At 38.1% G+C, this 22,937-nt stretch overlaps 1 protein-coding gene and 2 long non-coding RNA genes across 4 annotated transcripts in view; 2 read left to right on the top strand and 1 right to left on the bottom strand.

Moving 5' to 3' along the window:
• The window catches only part of LOC141381752 (uncharacterized), a 537,547-nt gene that overhangs the window by 401,304 nt on the left and 113,306 nt on the right, over window positions 1–22,937 (top strand). The window lies entirely within an intron of this gene.
• LOC141381781 (uncharacterized) overlaps window positions 1–22,937 on the bottom strand; it is a 157,920-nt gene that overhangs the window by 119,729 nt on the left and 15,254 nt on the right. The window contains exon 2 of the long non-coding RNA XR_012402436.1: window positions 8,211–8,335. This is a non-coding gene — a long non-coding RNA (uncharacterized lncRNA). The remainder of the gene's footprint in view (window positions 1–8,210; window positions 8,336–22,937) is intronic.
• Window positions 144–21,881, top strand: LOC137491428 (protein NLRC3-like). 2 transcript variants are annotated; one of them, XM_073947539.1, is made up of 4 exons: window positions 144–379; window positions 18,068–18,263; window positions 18,741–20,852; window positions 21,577–21,881. In XM_073947539.1, the coding sequence occupies exons 1-3, from the start codon at window positions 194–196 to the stop codon at window positions 20,042–20,044; spliced, it is 1,686 nt and encodes a 561-aa protein (XP_073803640.1). In that variant the 5' UTR covers window positions 144–193; the 3' UTR covers window positions 20,045–20,852; window positions 21,577–21,881. The 2 variants fall into 2 exon arrangements, with proteins under 2 accessions (XP_073803640.1, XP_073803641.1); XM_073947540.1 differs by lacking the exon at window positions 144–379 and adding an exon at window positions 10,055–10,483 and having other exon boundaries at window positions 18,041–18,263.

Here is a 22,937-nt window from a genome sequence, read left to right as displayed (position 1 = left end):
AAACTGTAAGACAAAAGGAAAGGTGGGTCCCCATATCCCATGATGGTACTTTTTTTGGAAAAAAGTCCCAATAAACCACCCGTACCAGTATGTGTGTGTGTGTGTGTGTGTGTGAGTGAGAGAGAGAAAATGAGTGTATGGGTGATTCCTAGTACTGGGTTGCAGCTGGAAGGGCAGCCACTGCATAAAATGAATGAATATCTGTATACAGAACATGTATTATGTTTGTAAGTGTTGTAAGATGTATCTGTATGTGTTTGCCTTTATTATTACAGTAGTTTTATCTGTTAACAGTGATGAATATGAGTCAGCAGATTCAGGAGACGAGACTCACAGGAGACACAAGAGCTTCACAGACAATCTCCAGTCGATCTTCCAGGTGGGAAAAAAACTAATTTTGAGTCATAAAATCACTGAAATAACTCCATGAAAAACAGAAATATTTGTTTACAAGACTTTTGAGAACTGGATCTTGTACCCTTGTAACCACACAACTAAAAATGTCTTAATCTATGGAGGGTCATGAGTTAAAATATATTTTTTCTCTTGTTTTCCTGTGATCACGACTTAATTTCTCATGATTTCCACTGAATTTTCGATTTCAGCAAATAGTTGTTTTCTAGTTATAGCAACTTTTTCTGCTTCAATTTCTATATGTATTAATGTATTATTATTATTATTATTATTATTATTATTATGTCTTTCTGGAATGATCTAATGTTTCTGCTTCTTCTAAGATGTTGCCCCAGATATGCATACCGTATCTTCATATCACATTATCTGCAGGGATTGACTTTTGAAAGTAATAGTAAATCTCTTGGAGAAAGGACACATTAAAGCATAAGCAGATCTTCATTATTCTTCATCATCTCATTTATTCATGCAGCAGCTTATTTTGAGACATATTGAACTGTGCTTTAAAAACAGTTCAGGGAATATTATTGTAAACAATGAGAGATAATATTACACATGAATATAAACATGCATGTACATTAGTCATGAGTAGGGCTGGGTGATGCATTCAATATTAGCGATAATATTGGAATCATTTTGTGAACCATGTCAATTTTTAAAATATCACCCATATTGAATATTTCAATATTATGCCCCCCTTAAGCATTACCATGTGCACTGGAGGCGTGAGGTGAGGGAGGGACTTATTTAACACATTTCTGAAATGCAGACTGGAGATGACAAACAGCACAGTAGAAACAGACGGGAGGAGATGATGAATTAGGCCCCAATAGAAACACATTCTGTAATTTCATGATGGTCACAAAACGCTTTTAAAATACTCGTCATGTGATTAGCAGACTGATGAGCTCAGAGTTCTGCTTTGCACTCTTTTCATACAGATTTCTAAAATAAAGAGCATTTGTTTTCTAAATGAGTTTGCTCCTAAAGATTCAGCTGTTTTCTCTGACATGTTTGCCAGTCATGTTGACAGAAGACACAGAAAGAGAATTGGCTCCCTGTCAGTTTTACAATAACTTGTAGTTTAGTTGTGATTATGAATGTACACAAATATGGATGGAGGATGTTGCTTTATTCGCATCTTTTATGCGTTATTTCAGTTTTGCACATAAATTTATGTAATATATTTGGATGGAAACACTGCTATTGCCTATGTTACGTCCCGACCAGTCTAGGGTTGGTGGGAACAATAACAAGTGTAAAAAAAATAAATAAAGAGAAACTCAAATACTCAATTTAGGGTTTTCCCCTTCTCCTGTCCCAACTCACAATAATCACAACGCTGATCAAGTAGTAACAATATTTATTTACTAAGAAAACAAAGATAGAAGCATCTCTTCGGAAGGGAATCCAGGCCAAAATAATAAACAAAAAGACAGCTAACTTGCGGGGAAATAATTCTAACTTACCTGCTCAAATAAAAGTACCCCAAATAAAATTACAACAAGCTTCCCTTTCTCCCTTGCTACCACAAACCAGGAGAAAACGTTTTAAAGTAAATGGCGATTCCCAACCTACCGCTTCTGTTTCTCCAAAACTAATATATATAAATAGGTATCTAATCAGAAAAGCCAATAGATTCACATTTCACAGAGAGCCGTTTAAGAAAATAATTAAATTGTCAGTAACAGAAATCTATTCACACCAAGTCAACCAACAATTTGGGGCAGGAGATAGGAGACGCTCGGAACAACAGCAGCGACGACGACGGAGATTTGCGACCTGCACCGAGCAGAAAGATCTCCCCATTGTTCCTCTCCTCCAGCTTATATACTCTCCCACACGCAACACGGCTGGACCGCAATCAAGCGCAGCTCTAGAGGGAGGGGGAGAGAGAGAGAGAAAGCTGCGCATGCTCCACAGCGCACAACACAACATCAGCTCCAAATGCATAACAAAACACAAATCTGTATATATATAATATTTATATATATAAAATTAGCAAACAAATAATTAATACGTTCTATAACGTAACACCCCTACCATTAGTTACAAAATTCACTTTTGTAAAAAAAAATTGCTTTTGTAAAAAAAAAAACAAAGTTACAACATTAATTCAAATACTCAAACAATTTTGAAAATTTGAATTCATTCAGTCACCAATATAAATTCGAGACAATGCATCAGCGATGACATTTTCCGCACCCTTCTTATAACGAATGTCCAAATCAAATTCTTGAACAATAAGCGCCCATCTCATCAAGCGCTGGTTTGAGTTTGACATACGGGCGAGAAATGTCAAAGGGTTGTGGTCGGTGTACACCACGATCGTATTCCCAGAGCTTAGGTACACTTCAAAATGTTGGAGAGCTAGAAGTAAGGCTAATGCTTCCTTTTCGATGACGCTATAGTTTTGCTGACACCTTGTAAATTTCTTTGAAAAATAACTGACAGGGTGTTCAATGCCAGCGTCATCAGCTTGCATTAATACTGCACCCGCGCCACGAGCGCTCGCATCCACTTGAAGAGAGAAAGGCAGTGTGAAATTTGGCGCTGATAAGACTGGGGCATTACAAAGCAAATCTTTTGCTGAGCAAAATGCGGACTCACATTTATCATCCCACACAAATTTTCGTTCGGTACTCAGGAGATCAGTAAGCGGCGCAACCACTGTGGCAAAATTCTTACAGAATCCCCGGTAATATCCGGTCATCCCCAAAAAGCGTCTCAACTCTCGCTTATTAGAGGGTGCTGGAAATTCAACAATACTTTCCACTTTAGCGTTCACAGGTTTAACTTGGCCTTGGCCAACTACTTTCCCAAGGTACGTAACAACAGCTTTGGCGAATTCACATTTGCTGAGATTTAGTGTCAATGAAGCTTTTGCCAAGCGCTCTAGAACTGAATTAAGTGTGACCATATGTTCTTCCCAGGTCATGGAATAAACCACTACGTCATCGAGATAGACTTCACAATTCTGTACACCCAATAAAACCTTCTGCATCAACCGCTGGAATGTGGCAGGTGCGTTGCGCATCCCGAAAGCCATTACGGTATACTGCATGAATGCGTCCGGAGTGACAAACGCGGAGATCTCAGATGCGCGCTCCGTCAATTTAATTTGCCAGTAACCTTTCAGGAGGTCAAGCTTGGTTACAAAACGTGAGGAGCCGACTCGATCAACACAATCTTCCAAGCGTGGAAGAGGGAAGGAATCGCCTTTGGTTACATTATTCACCTTACGGTAATCGGTGCAAAACCGTAGCGAGCCGTCAGATTTGGGCACCAAGATGCAGGGCGAACTCCACGGACTCTGACTGGCGACGGCAAAACCATTACGCACTAAATAATTAACCTCCTCCCTCATCACTTGACGCTTGTTCGGGTTTACTCTGTAAGCATGCTGCTTTATGGGCATGCTTTGACCAACATCGATGTCATGGGTTAGCACGTTGGTCTGAGATGGTACATCGTTAAACAGAGTGGGATACATTTTAATCAGTCTGATAACATCACTGCGGTGATCATCATTCAGGTACGAGAGATTTTTCTCTAAAGTGGTCAGAATAGTTGAATTGGTAAGTGTTACACCCGTTTGCATGTTTTTGTCACTTAGACCATCTGTTTGGGGAACATAATCTGTAGCTAAAGCAATCTTTACAGGCACTTTAGTGGCAGGGTGCGCATCAAAACGATCTCTATCCACATATGCTTTTAGCATGTTAATGTGGCAGACCCGGCTTTTGCGCCGCCGATCGGGAGTCAGTACAGCATAGTTGGTATCACTCAATTTCTTTTCAATGACGTAAGGACCAGAAAAGCGGGCATGCATTGGAGAACTAGGCACGGGCAACAATACAAGGACAGAATCGCCTGGCTGAAAACTACGAGCAACACTTTTCTTGTCGTATCTGGACTTCATTTTAGCTTGCGTAGCAGATAGATGTTTTCTAGCAACCTCCCAAACCTTATGGAGATGCTCACGAAATGTACTCACATAATCCAGGATTGGCACATGAGAGGGACTTTTAGAAAGGAATTGCTCACTAATCAACTTTATTGGTGTTCTAGGCACATGCCCAAATACAAGGTCAGCAGGGCTAAATCCTAACGACTCTTGTACAGTACTCCTGATGGCCAACATTAACAGAGGTAATCCATCTACCCAATCTTTGCCCGTTTCGACGCAATACGCGCGCAGCATTGTCTTGAGCGTCTGATGAAACCGCTCGAGCGCACCTTGCGACTCGGGGTGATATGCGCTTGACAGTTCGTGCTCCACCTGCAACTCTTTTACCAACTGCTTAAATAAATGCGATGTAAAGTTTGTTCCTCTGTCTGTTTGAATTATTTTTGGTAACCCGAACATTGAACAAAATTTAACCAGCTCTCGAATCACCGATTTGGATGTTATTGAGCGCAGTGGCACGGCTTCTGGGTAGCGTGTGGCTGTACACATTATGGTAAGAATGTACTGGTGACCAGACTTCGCTCGAGGTAAAGGACCAACAACGTCAAGGATCAGTCTCTCGAAAGGCTCTCCTACCGCAGGAATGGGTTGGAGAGGGGCTAGCGGAACTGTCTGGTTGGGTTTACCCACTAGTTGACAGATGTGACAAGACCGAACGAATGCAGACACGGATGACTTCATATTCGGCCAAAAGAAATGCCGAGCAATGCGATCATACGTTTTTGTAACACCAAGGTGTCCAGAGCAGATGTGATCGTGGGCTAACTTCATTATTTGAGTTCGGTAGCCGACAGGAAGAACGATCTGATAAGCTCCGTCCCGCTCTCTATCAGAGGGCTGCCACCAACGCATCAGTACACCATCATCCCAAAAATAACCAACTGGCGCGTCTGATATTTTCGTTCTGTCTGCAGCAGCACTGATGCATTTATTCAACGTTACATCAGACTTCTGCAAAGCGATTAATTGTTCCCTACCTACTTTTAAGGGAGCATCGCCTTCGTTAACGCCTGCATCAGCTTGCACTGGTTCCGGCTGAATCAACAATTTATGTTCAGTGCTTTCTGGCGATAAAGATAAAAACGACTCAGACAAATCAAGTACGTCTTCAAATTTTTTTCTCTGTGCACGGGTCACGGCGCAAGACGGAAAAAGAGAGTTGAAGTGCGACAGCGCGAGCGCATCATCTGAACTGCTATTATTTGGCTCTGCCGACACAATTGGAAAGGGAAATACTTTTGTTCCAGCCAAATCATTACCCAAAATTACGTCTACGCCTTCCACTGGTAGTTGTGAATAGACACCAATACTCACAGGACCAGTAATAAGGTCAGATTGTAAATGAATATTGTGCAGTGGGACAGATATACAGCCCATCTCGATTCCTCGAATGAGAACATTAGTACCCGTATAAGATTTAGACGAAAAGGGTAAGGTATTTTCCCGTATTAACGACTGAGCGCTGCCAGTATCTCTTAACATTACCACTGATTTAATATCATGGCTATTTGGCAGTGCCACGGTACCGGTTTGTAAAAATGATTTAAACACAGAGGGATCAGATCGCGGAGTTGTCTGTACCGAACTAGAGGTAAGAGAAGTGAACGCCACCCCCTTGGGTTTATTACTAGCTTTTTGCTTCCACGCTTTACAATTTGAGATCAAATGGGTAGGATCCAGGCAGTAAAAGCAAACCCTTTTTTTATCAGACGGTTTCGGAGTATTAATTTCAGCCGCCGGTCGGAAAGAATAATTTCCTTTTTCCCTCACATCTGATTGAACGATTCTTGGAGGGCGCACGGCAGGAAAAACCGTTTTGTGCGTGAGCACGAATTCATCTGCTAAAATTGCAGCTTCGGACAATTTAGAGACCTTCTGCTCGTTCAGGTACACTACAACATTATCTGATAAGCAGTTTTTAAATTCTTCAACCAGTATCAGTTCCTGCAAATCCTCGAGTGTTACGGTTTTGTTAGAGACGCACCATTTCTCGAACAACGCTCTCTTTTCACGCGCAAACTCCACAAACGTTTGCTTGGCTGTCTTTGAACAAGCCCTGAATTTCTGTCGATACGCCTCTGGTACTAATTCATAAGCTCGTAAAACAGCCAATTTCACTTTATCATAATCCAGCGAATCTTCGATTGGTAAAGCCGCACAAATCTCCTGGGCTTTACCAATAAGATTGCACTGTAACAACAATGCCCACATTTCCTTGGGCCATTTTAATTTAGCCGCTACTCGTTCAAAAGCCACAAAGTACGAATCTACTTCGGTTTCACGAAATGGAGGTACAAGTTTGATGTACTTACCAACGTCGAAGTCGGGTTGTTGCCCAGCCTCAGAGCTACTGGAAGGAGGGCGGCTGCTGCGTGGTAATGGTGTTGGTTTAGTACTCTGAATCTTTTGCGCTTCCAGCTCAAGTTTTCTTAATTTGATATCACGGTCAGCGGTTATTTCAAGTTCTTTTATTCGCAGGAGTTGAGACTCATTTTCTTGCTTTTTTAATTCTAATTCTAATTCTTTTAAACGAATAGTGACCATCGGATCGATCTTCTGAACCGTTATACTCCCTGACTCTGAACCAGATGTCGCCTCGCCATCAGATGCTAAATCCTGCTCTTGCTCGGAACCCTCTACAGCGCGACTAGGCAAAACGCCGGCCTCCACCAACTTGACGTACAACTCATCTTTTATAACCTGCTTTTTTTGTTCTTTTGACACTGTTAAGTTGAAAAACTCCGCTATTAGAATTAAATCTTTTTTTCTACACCTATCAAATTCCTCTAGCGTAGGCAAGAGAGAAAACTTAATTGGATCAAAATCCATTTTAAGTTGACTTAACTCCTCCCCTACCAAAAAGTTCAAAAACAGCCAAGCAAATTTGAAAGAATAAACTATATCGTATTAACGAGCGGACGAGCCCCCAATTGTTACGTCCCGACCAGTCTAGGGTTGGTGGGAACAATAACAAGTGTAAAAAAAATAAATAAAGAGAAACTCAAATACTCAATTTAGGGTTTTCCCCTTCTCCTGTCCCAACTCACAATAATCACAACGCTGATCAAGTAGTAACAATATTTATTTACTAAGAAAACAAAGATAGAAGCATCTCTTCGGAAGGGAATCCAGGCCAAAATAATAAACAAAAAGACAGCTAACTTGCGGGGAAATAATTCTAACTTACCTGCTCAAATAAAAGTACCCCAAATAAAATTACAACAAGCTTCCCTTTCTCCCTTGCTACCACAAACCAGGAGAAAACGTTTTAAAGTAAATGGCGATTCCCAACCTACCGCTTCTGTTTCTCCAAAACTAATATATATAAATAGGTATCTAATCAGAAAAGCCAATAGATTCACATTTCACAGAGAGCCGTTTAAGAAAATAATTAAATTGTCAGTAACAGAAATCTATTCACACCAAGTCAACCAACAATTTGGGGCAGGAGATAGGAGACGCTCGGAACAACAGCAGCGACGACGACGGAGATTTGCGACCTGCACCGAGCAGAAAGATCTCCCCATTGTTCCTCTCCTCCAGCTTATATACTCTCCCACACGCAACACGGCTGGACCGCAATCAAGCGCAGCTCTAGAGGGAGGGGGAGAGAGAGAGAGAAAGCTGCGCATGCTCCACAGCGCACAACACAACATCAGCTCCAAATGCATAACAAAACACAAATCTGTATATATATAATATTTATATATATAAAATTAGCAAACAAATAATTAATACGTTCTATAACGTAACACCTACATTACAGTCACACAAAGAACAAAGTCACGTATGATTCTTTCCAAAAACTACTTTTAGTTCTGCTTACTTTCATTCATTCATTTTCTTGTCGCTCAGTCCCTTTATTAATCCGGGGTCGCCACAGCGGAATGAACCGCCAACTTATCCAGCAAGGTTTTACGCAGCAGATGTCCTTCCAGCTGCAACCCATCTCTGGGAAACATCCACACACACACACACACACTCATACACTACGGACAATTTAGCCTACCCAATTCACCTGCACCGCATGTCCTTGGACTGTGAGGGAAACCGGAGCACCCGGAGGAAACCCACACGAAGTCAGGGAGAACATGCTCGAACCAGTGACCCAGCGACCTTCTTGCTGTGAGGCGACAGCACTACCTACTGCGCCACTGCTTCGCACGCTCTGCTTACATTCTAAATGTCATGTCAACCTCTATCACTTAAGTGATCAATAAAAAGGCAAACACACAAGTGCATTTTTAAATCTATTAAAACTAATCAACATGTATAAAAGTGGGAACGTGTGTAAAGGTTTTATAAATGTCACACATTACATTACTTTTTTTATTATACTTAAATATTTAAATACTTTAAATGTAAAATTACGCATTAGCTTAAGCATCTATGTTTTTTCCATGCTATCTGTCTCTGTTTCACTGATGCATTCGTGTTGCTTTTTTAAATATATGGTCATATTTGCTATAACTCCGCATGAGCAGATCAAGTTCAGCTGGAGAAAGAAATGCTGATCTCTTTTTTTAAGATGTTGTCATTGCCACTCGTAATATCTTTGCTTCATTGATAATGCCTTTTTATAGTCACGATGTGCGCGCTTAATTCTGAATTGGTCTACTCAAAGTTGATTGACCTAACTCAGATTAGTTGTTCTAAAACCGAAAACTTGAAACAAAGTTTTCAATCTCTCAGTAAATCAACTCAGAGTTCAAGTTTAAACTCAGAGTTGGTTCAACCTCTTTACTGAAACAGGTCCCAGATGTGCATTATTCTCTAATAATTCAACAGACCAGAATCATTTCTCCATATATCAGTGTAATAGATGTCTAAACACAGATGGCTTGGTTAAAACAGGACTACATTGTGTGTTGGACTAGTCTCTTAAACATCTTACTCAAAGACTGTGTTGTGTTTTGATGTGATTTTTGTCTTTTGTAGCTGTGAGCTATCTGAAATCATTCAGCAGTAGTGATGGGTAAAGGGGCTCACACACCGGATGCGCCTCTCGGCACCACACAACGCTGCACTGCCACACACAGATTTCTATTAGGGTGCCTCCCCAGCCAGGAATGACATGTGGGGCCCAGATGAGGGCTTCATGTGCAGCAAATGTGGGCCCCATTATGGGCTTGCACCCAAGATCCACATTGGGGACAGCCATGAAAGCCCAGACGTACTAAAAGTGGAACCTGTAAGGGTACTGCATGGGTCCTAACTGGACAATTCAGATGGGTTGTAAGTGGGATCTATAAGGGTCTTATGTGGGTCTTAACCAGGCAATTCATGAAAGACCCATTTGAGCCCCACCTGCCTAAAGGTGTTTAAAGTGGGCTTGCACCAGAATTCAACCCTGAATGCTCATATGGGCTTAAAGTGGGCTCTGTAAGCATCTTATGTTGGTCCTAACTGGGCAATCATGCAAGGCCCATATTTGTGTTCCCAGTTCAAGCCCATGCCCACTTGGCCTATAGAAATTCTCTACAGCACCCTAATGTGCATTACGAGTTTAAACCCATGCCCACTTGATCCATAAATATGTCATGCAAGGCCCATATACGTGTTCCCAGACCAAACCCATGCCCACTTGGCCCATGCGTGTCCCTTATGGGACCCATGTAATCAGCTCATATGGGCTTCCTATGTGGGACTCGTACTACAAAACCTTCATAGGATCCGCTGATTTCACCCAGCCAAAGCCCATGCCCCCACAGTTCCCATAGAATCCGTAGTTAACCCATCCGTGCCCCACATGTCATTGCTGGCTGGGTTGCTATGACGCAGGACACTTCATATTTCTGTTGCGCCACAGGACCGCCATCTAAATAGTTTTATTTTTAATAATGTGAATGTGTGCGTCTGGTGTGTAATACTTCCAGCTGTCATGTGCACCCATGTTGCAGCGCTGAGCTCCTCATCCAGTGTGTGAACCCCTTAAATGTAATGTGCTCAAAACCTGCTTGGATGTACTTCAACTGTGTGTTTATCTGAAAATAACCTTTTAATATTCATCAGCTAATCAGAATCAAGCATTCTACAGACTCATAGTATAATGTATTATAATATACTTTCATTTATTGAGTAGGTTGTGGATGAACAACTGTGTGTGAATGAATGTTTTGGTTAAAAGTGTAGTGGTTTTCTTGTTTTTTCTCTTACTAAATCAAACTCAGTCTGGAGGTTATGAATATCAGAAGAATATACTTTATTGTCGACAACAAAGGAGAACTTTCAGGAGACGCCCAGTAGCATCTCTGTCTGAAAAATTCTGTGTCACTCATCTTCTGCCCTCCTTAAATACTCAGTTTTTTCCTTTGTTGTACATATGTCACACAAGATCCCTCCTAGTTTAACCTTTGACTCCAAATTCCACCTCTGTCATCTGTTTTTCCCTTATTTCTACATATGTCACACAAATTCCACCTAGGTTAACCCCTGACCCAAACCTGGTAACTATATAACTTATCCAGTTCTTGTGATATGGTAATGCTTCTAATGGTATGCAAGTCTACAAGCAGATTATACACATACAATTTGAATATATATATTAACTTCACACTTTAAAGAGTATAAAATCCACTTCATATAATCCCTCCTCTTAAGACTTTAAGTTTTAATATTTTTGCTTTTGGCCCATAGTGCAACTCCATGATCTAGCCCTTAGCCATACTACCTAATGACAAATATATGTCACAGTATTATTACAAATGACCAGATCATGTAATTTCACTTTGGAATAAAATCGAGCCAAACTTCTACGCCCACTATTGACGAGGACACAGTAAAAGACTCGATTCTATTTTGTTGTTATCATAAGAGGTAATGTTTTAAGCATACAGGTGGTTATACATTGGCTTCTGGGGGTCATGGTTATTTAACATACAGTAAAGAATAAAACTAAAACAAAAAATAAACATGCACAATCTATGGTCACAACACAATATTCTAATCTAACACCCACAAAACATAATCAGTAGAGTACGTTGATCTTCAGCCCAGATACTTTGCGTATCGTAGAGAGCCGCCGTTTTGGGGTAGAGGTTGTCTAGCACTTAACACCCAAGGCATGGATCCTCTTCATCATTCTCTTCTTTTAAACTATCAAAATTTTTAGCACTAGCTCATCTTTTTGACCCTAAATCTGGCACATACTTGCGAGCATTCTTTGTTTCGTTCTGGCCTTAAAAAGTGTTGATAGAGACTTTATGTTGAGATTCTGTAACCTGAAGTTGTGGTGATTATCATCACTTGAACTTGTGTCACCTTCTGTATATTTCACTCAGGTATATAATCAGAATTACTCTTTTAACTGTTCTGATCAACTCCTTCTGCCACATTTTGCAATTCGTTGGTTTGAGCTTTGGGATTTTCTGCCTCCTCTGTTTCCTGTTAGCTTTCTCTTGCTGGAGCTTTTTCTTTTGGCTGTCTTGTGCTGTGGTCCCGATGGTATCCAGTTGATGGCATCCCCCTTTGACAGCTGTTGGATTTGTCCGATCATTCTGATATGGTCCTTTTCTACTAAGCTCACCCCACTTTATCCAGACATGCTCAGATACACTCGATCACCTGATTAATCTCCTGCTTCTGCTCCTTTCTGGTTTCCTGTACAGATATCACTTTGCACATGACAGTTAGTTTCCTCATAAAAGACCAAACTTCTTTCCAATGCATTAGAAATGTTCTCCAAACATTCCAAACGGTTATATGCGAAGTTATATACGAGATTACATGCAAGGGTTGACCCAATAGTATTTCATGCAATGTTAGTTGCTTGTTTCTGTCAATTTCCATGCAATCACGTATTAATGCAAAAGGTAACAAATCAATCCAGTCGAGTTTATTATTTTAACATATTTTGTTAAACTAGGCCTTGAGGGATCATCTTCAGCTCTTTCAATCATTTCTTACAATTATGTGTAATTGCTTAATTTTTATATATATATTTTTTCCAATATTTTATCAAAACATTTACTTATCTATTCATTGAATTACATATCCACTTATTTATTTACTTAATTACCTTTATTCACTTTAATTGACTTTCATTACTCTAATTTATTTTTAAATGCAGACACATTAAACTTATTTCTGAAGGTATTCCAAATAGGAGACTTTCTTCTCTTGTCTTACATATAGTAACTGTTTCTTCTTCCCTGCTCTGCTGATGGAATTACCCTCACTCATCTACCACAACTATCATGCCCAAAAAACTTGTATCTCTTGCCCTAAGCTAATTTTATCATTTCACAACATCCACAATCAAGTTCTTGAATAACCAATTAGATCTATTGTTGTTTCTCTACTCACATTCTACTTGGCACAAATGTCACATGTGTACAACCATTAACTAATGACTGCATTCAAAAAGGAAATTATTATCCTTGCTGCTCAATTTTCTTTACCACTACACCCATGATTCAAACCATGTACATCTCAAATGCCAATCTAATGAAATGCTGTTGTATCAACAATCTGTACTTCCTATTACAAAAATCATATTTGTCTTTTTCTTTCATCTCTAATTCTACATATGTTGCTTATAGATACTAGTATGTTGTTTAATTTGCACTATCATCTAATTGAGGTTGTGACTCTATACTAGTGTTAGACCTGCTACCTTATTTTCTTTAATGTAAAATCAATTTCTTATTTATCATCTTAACAGTTAATATTGCATCTGGATTAGACACAGAATCTTGTTAACACTAAACCTTTTTAAAAAAGTTTTATTTCTGTCTTTTACTTAGCTTGAGCTAGATGTACCTGCAGATAACTAAATCCTACACATTACAATATCCATCACGAAATATTCTAAATCCTTTTATGCATTCTAATGTATGTAACTATGTAAATCAGCCTATTTACTTTAAGTGTAACCAAGTGTCTACCCTCCTCTGATAATAACCTAAACAGAAATCAATTAATTACTTTAACATATTTGGCATCCAAACTAAAAAAATTAAGTACAGTGCGTGTTAGGAACCTCAGCTAAGAAATTCTCTATCACTGACTTTTCTTAAATCATAAACTTTACAACATCTATTTTTGTCTGCTGTGTTCTCAAAAGCTTCAATAATGCCTATTCCAGCATATAACAGACCTGCATCTGATTTATTTTTTTAATTAATCCACCCTATGCTGGTTAATTTTGTCTACCTTTATGTCCTGAACTGTTAATCATTATTAAAATTTGACATTTGCCTAAATAATTTCTTATTTTGCATTTTATATTAATCAGCATTTTCAGCTCCTAATTCCTTCCTGCTCTCACATCAAAATGGTTATTCATAAACTTTTGTTGTAATTTTTTATCAGTTGACTGAAAAATCACTGGATTTCTTTATAGGTTCCTCTCTAGCTGATCTGATTTTTCTCCTTTAGTCCTTAATTCTTTTTTGCTTTTAATTATTTCTTCACATTTGTAAAACCATGTGTTTTCTGTTTTTAAACACTTTTCTCTTTCATATATTATTTTAGTACATTTAAAATTGTTACTCTTTGACCCATTCAGTACCGTGAATTCATTTAACTTTTTTTTTTCATTCTTTTCAAGTATAAATCACTTTTCTGTCTTAATCTCTGACATAATTTTTCTCTCAAATATTGGTTTAGTTTACTCAAAATAAGTTTTCCCTAATTTTAACTTAAATACTTAACTCCATCAACTTCTAACCCAAATTATTATTTTTTTCATTTATCAAAAACTGTCTTTTATTATCTTTTTTTTATCACCACCATGCATTATAATTTATCCTCTTATGTTCAATAATCTCTGAGTTAACCTATGAAAATGAACCAAAATAATTTAACATTCTTCATAAGTTATCATTTCAACATTACACATTTAAAGTTTCATCGTACATTATCATCTTAGACTTTTCTTACAGTTTACATGATACTTTTCTTTTTATCATATTGATAGGAGTCTGATTTGATACAAGAATGAGTAGCTAAACTTTTGCTCTTATTTTGCCCTCTGAGTGGTCACATTGTTCTCAATTTGGACTATAGGTCGACTTCTTTGAGATGGACTGCCAGACTCCCCCTCCTCACACCGAGAAGACAACTGGTTCATAGATTGGTGCAGTCTTTTCTGTGGTGTCCATATCAGGGCACAGTGTTTCCCCCTTCTCTCTTAGTGCTGGCTTCTTTTCTTTCATTGAGCTGATTTAAAGTTCTGGTGGAGCACTTTTTCTCTTTGATCAGTTCATCATTAGCTTGTTTGCCTCTTTTTAGTGTCTCTGAACATAAGTAGCCTTTCCAGTCCTCAGTAATTCCTGGGCATGCAGTGCCTGCCTCACTGCTTTCACAAATGTCCACAGCCAACAGTTTGTCCATTGTGTTTTTCAAACACCTTTTCCATTTGCCAGTGCACTCAGAGATGTCTGGTAGGTAAGAGACCACAGTCCCCCAAAGTCCATCCCTATGTCCTTTTAAGTAATATATGGAATTTAGCTCATAACCTATAAAAGTCTTTCCTTCTTTCCCATTTTTTTTTCCATCAAATGAAGACTCCTCTCATCAATTTTCTCCTCTTTACGGTTTTAACAGTTTATTTTTCTCTAATTCATAATCATTTTATCATATGTAAATATGTTTAATTTTCTATTTCTTTAGTGTTATTCTAATTAATTTCTTTAGCTCCATATTATGCTTATTTTACATTTCTCCTCATCTATGCTAGTGTTTCTCTACAGACCGGTCATTTTTACATCGTATTTTAATTTCCCTAACATTTTCTATACTCAGTTTCTATTTTCTCACTGCTTGCATCAAATGTTTCTTCTGTTTGCCATTTGTCATTATCTTATCTTTTATTTTCTCTGTCACATATTTTAGTATTGCATTTTTTATTTCCATATCTGTTTTTCCATACCTGGTTTAATTCAACAATATTACATGGTGGCCCAATATCTGGTATAACTGTTCAAAATCATTACTGCTATAGCTCAAAGTTAATATTATTAATTAAATTCACATATTTATTTACTAAAAGCATTTTTCATTTTTGAAGTGCAAAGCATACTTATCAGTTTAGCTTCTTACTGCATAAACTTTAAAATTTATTTTTTAACTCACTCTAACACATTCTTTAACATTTACCTAGTGTCTATGATTTTCATCTGAATCACTTTACTACAAATAGATGATGGCTCAGATTACATTATGTACACATGCACATTATGTAGCTGACTTTGAGAAAAATTTCTTCAGATTGTTACTGCTTTTTACTTTTTATCTTATCTGTTCAATGTACCTATATTGTAAGCATATTTTAAACATCTAATTTTATCCTTGAAACAGTGGACTTATTTATTTTTTCTATTTCTATTTTATTATTTTTTCTTCGGTAATTTGAGTTTTTAGCTCTTAGGTTTTCTTATACATTTTAAAGCTTATTTTGTTACACATTTTATAATTAAATCTTCAATTAATCAATGTTCATTTTTCAAGTTTTCCTTTTAAATTTTATTCTCAATCAAAGAACTAACATATATGTTATTTATTCATACATATTTAGTAAATCTATTTGTTTATTAATACATTCTTTTACTCCATACTTCCTTTATCTCTCTATATATTGATCACTATGGCTTCATTTATTCTTTTTCATTAGTAGTTTCAAACTCTTTTTTATATAATATAACTCTATTATTAGTATTTCCTCATTTCATTTATCTTACTATACTACTTTATATTATATCTATTCAGTAATAACTTATATTCTATCCACATTTATGTTAAAGTCTATGTCATTATTTCATCTATAGTTTGATCTCCTCTCATTAACTCTCCTCTTCTCTGTTTCCCTAGTGTTGTAAATAGGCAATCTATTGTTCACACATGGACACCATAAATCTCTCTCTTACCCCCATCCTGGAGCAGACTGTCTTTCACCTATTGCTATGTCAGGAATTTAAGTTCACTCTGCCTATTGTTCTTTTTAACATATTCAAACTTAAAACATAAAGATAATTTCAGAAAAATGTTTTAGTATATTCTTCTGCCTTTTCACTCTGTGTCTTTCAAATGCAACATGTTCCATTAGTTTTAATTTAGGAGACTCCTTTATATTATAATCTCTTCTCTTAAACTACATCAATTACTTTTCTTCTTGCTCTTTAATTCACACCACAAATATGCAGCCCTCCTTTTATATAATCTACTATAATCATTATTTTAACCTACTTCTTATTGAAAACATACTTTTAAACGCATTCAAACTTCTAATTTTATTACTTTTCCTCTTTTCATTCACTCCTCTCCTCCACTCAGTGTAACAGGAGCTGCATCCCCGATCCTCATTCCAGTCGAGGAGGAGAAGGGCAGTCTTCTCTGCACACCAATGTGGACTATTTTGCCACAACCTGAAGCAGCAAATACACAAACACTACAATTAAATAAATACTCTTCACTACACTCCTCTTGAGTGACCTGTCCGAGCAGCCTCTAACCTTAGAGCGGTAACCACAGGTTCCTTGCCTACCCATGCAGCCCTTTGTTTATCTCCTCAAACAAAGCGGTATCGTAGGTCTTTTGCGGGCATCTCTCTACTTTAATCTGCTTTAATCTCTTAACTGTTACCCCACATTAAGGACTCTCTCTTAAAACTTATAAATGCTCTATGCATATCTTACATCATTAATAATTTCCCAAATCTGGGTAACAGTTACTAGTTAATGTTTATCCTATCCATCAAGGCCCACTTAGGAAAACACAGATCATTTGCATACCTCACTCTGCTTTAATCTCTTAACTGTCACCACACATTAAGACTCTCTCTTAAAACTTATAAATGCTCTATGCATATCTTATTTAATTAATAATTTCCCAAATCTGGGTAACAGTTACTAGTTAATGTTTATCCTATCCATCAAGGCCCACTTAGGAAAACACAGATCATTTGCATGCAAATTCTTTTTCTTCTGTTATTCAAAACCCCTTTTTTCTTTAATATCTTTTTTTACATTTACTTTTAATTCTTTAAAGCTGGAGAAACAGTTCAAGTGTATTTACCTGTACAAGCAGGTCCTGGCAGAAAAAACACAAACTAATAAGCATAAAATCGCTTACTGTTTTTTATTGTAGCCACATATTTGTGTTTTCTCTCCAGTCCAGCATGCACAGTAACACCAGTCCTGCTTCTTTCCAGCCCACCCAGGGACGCCAAATGTAGTGGTTTTCTTGGTTTTTCTCTTACTAAATCAAACTCAGTCTGGAGGTTATGAATATCAGAAGAATATACTTTATTGTCGACAACAAAGGAGAACTTTCAGGAGACCCCCAGTAGCATCTCTGTCTGAAAAATTCTGTGTCACTCATCTTCTGCCCTCCTTAAATACTCTGTTTTTTCCTTTGTTGTACATATGTCACACAAGATCCCTCCTAGTTTAACCCTTGACTCCAAATTCCACCTCTGTCATCTGTTTTTCCCTTATTTCTACATATGTCACACAAATTCCACCTAGGTTAATCCCTGACCTCAATTTCCACCTAGATTAACCCCTCACCCAAACCTGGTAACTATATAACTTATCCAGTTCTTGTGATATGGTAATGCTTCTAATGGTATGCAAGTCTACAAGCAGATTATATACATACAATTTGAATATATATATTAACTTCACACTTTAAAGAGTATAAAATCCACTTCAAAAGTTGTTCTTCTTTTTTCTTCAATCATAGAATCTTGAGAGTAAAATGATCAAATTTCTGAAGAATGAACTGGAGAAATGTAAGAAAATCTTACAAGAAGCAAACAGACAAGAGTTTGTAAAGGAGTTTAATGAGGACAGAAGCAGTATCACAGAAGCAGCTCTTGATCTCACACTCTTCTTCCTGAGAGAGATGAAGCAAGATCAAGCTGCTGATACTCTCCAGGGTAAGAGACTCATGAATAGACCCAGACAAAACCTGCAGATTTCCACAGATGTTTTAGTCCATCATTGAGACTATTTATTTACCTGTGTAAATGTGTGTATAATTATATTCATTAATTTTTTATTTAATTTCAGTAATATTGTTGACCAATGTTCATTTGATTTATTTACAGTACAGTTTGTAAAATATTTTAATAAATATATTATATGAGAGACTTGTGCTTTGTTTTTGTCAATTAAGTGGATCTAATTGGATTTGTATTGAAAACATTAAATATTATTAAATATTATTATTTTATAAGTTAAAAAGGTTTTTTTTCATATATTAAGTTTTTAAGTTATAATACTACACAATTCTCCTCAGAAATAGCAAAAAATGTCTGAAAGTTCTGTCTGACCCTACTCATCTCAATCTGTCAGACTGTCACTTACAAATAAGTCAAGACTAAATCTCTCTGTTTCTTTGCTCCTGTGTTTAGGCGAGCTGTTCTTCATTAATCAGCTTAAATGTAGCCTGAAGAAGAAATATCAAAGTGTGTTTGAAGGAATTGCTCAGCAAGGAGACTCCACACTTCTGAATAAGATCTACACAGATCTCTATATCACTCAGGGTGCGAGTGAACAGGTCAACACTGAACATGAGATCAGACAGATTGAAGCTGCTTCCAGACGTCATCAGTCACTAGAGATACAGGTTAAATGCAAACATTTGTTTGAAGCAGCTGAACAAGACGAGCAGATCAGAACTGTCCTGACAAAAGGAGTTGCTGGCATCGGGAAATCAGTCTCTGTGCAAAAGTTTGTTCTGGATTGGGCTGAAGGGAAAGAAAATCAAGACATCAGCTTCATATTTCCTCTTCCATTCAGAGAGATGAACTTAAAGGAGAAAGAAAGACAAAGTTTAAAAGACCTCATAACTCAGTTTTTCCCAGAGACTAAAGGACTGAACCTTACAAGAAGCACACGATTCAAAGTCCTGTTCATCCTTGATGGATTGGATGAATGTCGTCTTTCTCTGAACTTTGCTGGTAATGAGACGTGTCGTGATGTATCTTCAGCAGTCTCTCTGGATGTTCTCCTGACGAACCTCATCAAGGGAAATCTGCTTCCTTCTGCTCTCATCTGGATCACCAGCAGACCAGCAGCTGCCAGTAAGATTCCTGCTGACTGTATCGACCGGCTGACAGAGATACGAGGATTCAATGATGCCCAAAAGGAGGAGTACTTCAGAAAGAGACTCACAGATCAGAATCAGGCCAGAGAAATCATTGATCACATTAAACAGTCAAAGAGTCTCTTTATTATGTGCCACATCCCAGTCTTCTGCTGGATTTCAGCCACTGTTCTCCAGAACATACTGAAACTGAAACACAGGGCTCATGCTGAAACACTGCAGGAATCTCCCAAGACTCTGACACAGATGTACACACACTTTCTCCGCTTTCAGATCCAGCAGAGCAGAAGAAAGTATGATGGAGAAAACACAGCAGATGTCTCCTGGGATCTAAACCTCATCCTTTCACTGGGGAAACTGGCCTTCCAGCAGCTGGACAGAAACAATGTGATCTTCTATGAGAGCGATCTGAAAGACTGTGGCATTGATGTCTATAAGGCATCGGTGTACTCAGGCATGTGTACCCAGATCTTTAGGGAGGAGACGGGAATCATTCTTGGTACCATGTACTGCTTTCTTCACTTGAGCATTCAGGAGTTCATTGCAGCGCTTTATCAACATCTGATTCTAGACAGAGACAAGACACAAGCAGAAAAAAAGCAGAAATAAAGGCATGATTGATTTGCTGAAGACAGCAGTGGACAAGGCTCTGGAAAGTGAGAATGGACATCTGGACCTTTACCTTCGCTTCCTTCTCGGTCTGTCACTCCAGTCTAATTACCAACTCTTACGAGGCCTGTTGACACAGCAGGATGACAGAGACCAGAGCAAAAAGAAAATAATTGCCTACATCAAGCAGAAACTTGAAGGGAATCTGTCTCCAGAGAGATCCATCAATCTGTTCTACTGTCTGAATGAACTGAACGACCAAACTCTGCTGGAAGACATTCAGTCTCACCTCAGTAGAGGAAGTCTGTCATATGCTGATCTTTCACCTGCCCAGTGGTCTGCTCTGGTCTTTGTGTTGTTGACCTCAGAGGAGGAGCTGGAAGAGTTTGAGCTTCAGAAATTCCAGAGATCAGACGAGTGTCTCATCAGACTATCAGCAGTCATCAAATCCTCCAAAAGAGCTCTGTAAGTCAAAGTGCTTCTTTCATCTAAGAAATTGACATTTGCTGATATTAATTAAAACAATATATCATGTTAATGAATGTGTACAGTATTATTTTTGTCAGCACTTCAAAATGCTGTGAATAATTGCTTATTATTTAATATTTCAGATTGTTTTTAATATTATTCAGATGAATGTATCGGCAGTGGTAGTTTAAGGCATAGTTTACCCAACAATGAAAGTTTGCTCATTTACTTTCCCTCAAGTGGTTGTAAACTTTTCTGAAAGTTTCTTTCTCCTGTTGAACATGAAATAAAATATTTTGATGAAAGATGGAAACCTGTAATCATTAGAACCTTTCACACAGTGATACCGGTAAATATATGTAAAATTTCCAGAACGACTTAACGGTATATTCAAAAAAGCGTTGTTCACACAGGCGAGGACGCTTCGGAATTTTTCCAGAAAATTCATCTGGAAAAGTTCCAGTCCAAAATACCGGTAAATTTTGACATCATTCACCACAATTGAGCTTTAAACGGCTGCGCTTGTATTTGTAAACATTTGACTACATTACAAACTCTGTGGATGATCAGTATTGTGGACAACTTCGGTAAAAACATATGGAGGATCACTTTCGCATGTCGAGATGTACATGCTATGTGTGTGTGCTCATGGGCTGTTTCACGGGCACATGCAAAGCTTGAAGGTAAACAAACAACGGTTTATCATAAGAATTTTATCGATGATTATTTACACAGTTGGCATTAAGAAGAACATATAAACATTATCTGACTAACTTCTAGCAGCTAAATGTGTCTGGAAAAATATTCAAAGGCTTTTATTCTCATAAACGTGAATGCGTCTGACTGTTCTGATTGGCTAAAGCAGATGTCTCACGTCAGCATGTTCTAGACGTGCACGCGCTCTTTCCAGCAATCTTCCTTCTGCATTCACACAGGTTACAACTCCACTTTCCAGAAAATAGCCAGAACGAATTTACCGCTATTTTCAAAAAGGACCTGTTCACACATACAATCTTTCCGGAAAATTGCCAGTAATTTTCAAGAAAGGTCTGTATCTGTGAAAGGGGCTATTGACTTATAAAGGTCAAAGGCTGATGTTTTTCATCTTAAAAATCTTTTGTGTTCAACAGAATTAAGAAGCTCATAAAGGTTTGGAACTACTTGAGGCTAATGTTTGGGTAAATGTTGGGGTGAAATCTCCCTTTAAAGGTCACCTATAATGAAAATCATCTGTGGTAAGCAGTTTGGACAGATCTGTGTGTAGTATAGTGTGTCCACAGTCATATTGTGGTAATAGAAGCACAAGTCAGTCTCTTATTTTAAATTTCCTAGCATTAAAATAAGATCCAAATCTTGGCAATTCTGAGACCCACCAAAACGTTGTAACAACTGTAAGAATCCAGACCATTTAATATGTCCCGTACTCTAAGAATAAGCTCATAAGTTTGAATTAATTCAAATTAATTCTCTGGGATTCAAATCAGAAGATTCAAATGACTGGCTCACAGTCAGAAATAGGTTAGCATGTACACTTGCGTCATTTATTGGTCCACCCTAACAGAAGTAAGCAGCGTAACTTTATCTTTAGTAAATCTATGTTATATTATTACGTGGCCAACAATAATAATATAAATCAGGATTTCAGTATTTACACAAGCGAGGTAGCAAGACCATATAGCTGACGCAGTAACTAAGAAACTTCAACAAGGATCTTAAAATGAAACACAAGTTTATTAAGCTACACACACAGTATACTACTCTACGTAAAACAGACAAACATACAGATACACACACACATAGTTCAGGAATGAGTGAATAACTGAGGATGAACAACTAAGAGTCCCAAACGTCTCGCACTTGCTAAGTTCTTAGCATTGCAACCTGAGAAAACCACCAAGCAGAGAATCTGACTAAGGTTTACTGCTTAAATTTAACACCAGCTTCAGCAAGGTGTGGAAAGTTGGTTTGTGTATACTTGCGTTTTGAGGACCAGTCTCACCCGTCAGCTGGTTAAGGGAAACCCCGGCAAGCTGAATGGTTGCAGCAAGTTGACTTGGCTGGGATGTCCTTCGTTGGAGAGGGTTTTCCTTCGTCTTCTGGAGGGTGGGACTTCCTGTCCCGGTGACGGAGAGTTTGACATCAGCACGCAAGAAGTTTGTGGAATGGGGATTCCTTCAATAAACTGCTCCTTGGCAGAATTACAAGACTTAGGAAGTCAGAGTTCAGAGAAGTTGAGTGACTGACCTTATTGCTGGATGGGCTGCGTCCAAGTGTTCATGGGAAATCGTTTATACAAGCAGAACAGGGTCAGACTGAGTTCATGCGAGTCGCGAACGTACACAGAAGCAGCGTGAGCTTTTGTGAATGAGTTTTCGTTGCCGTAGTGATGTAACGGCGGACAGACACAGGCTTTATACGGGTAATT

This window comes from Danio rerio, chromosome 4 (assembly GCF_049306965.1).
Source record: "Danio rerio strain Tuebingen ecotype United States chromosome 4, GRCz12tu, whole genome shotgun sequence".
Classification (NCBI taxonomy): Eukaryota; Metazoa; Chordata; class Actinopteri; order Cypriniformes; family Danionidae; genus Danio; species Danio rerio.
This window is presented reverse-complemented; position numbering and strand designations above follow the sequence as displayed.

Coding starts and splice junctions, on each gene's coding strand:
- LOC137491428 (XM_073947539.1), top strand. CDS start 194: ATGAATATCTGTATACAGAACATGTATTATGTTTGTAAGTGTTGTAAG. Junction 380..18,067: donor ATCTCCAGTCGATCTTCCAG/GTGGGAAAAAAA, acceptor CTTCAATCATAG/AATCTTGAGAGTAAAATGAT. Junction 18,264..18,740: donor AGCTGCTGATACTCTCCAGG/GTAAGAGACTCA, acceptor TCCTGTGTTTAG/GCGAGCTGTTCTTCATTAAT.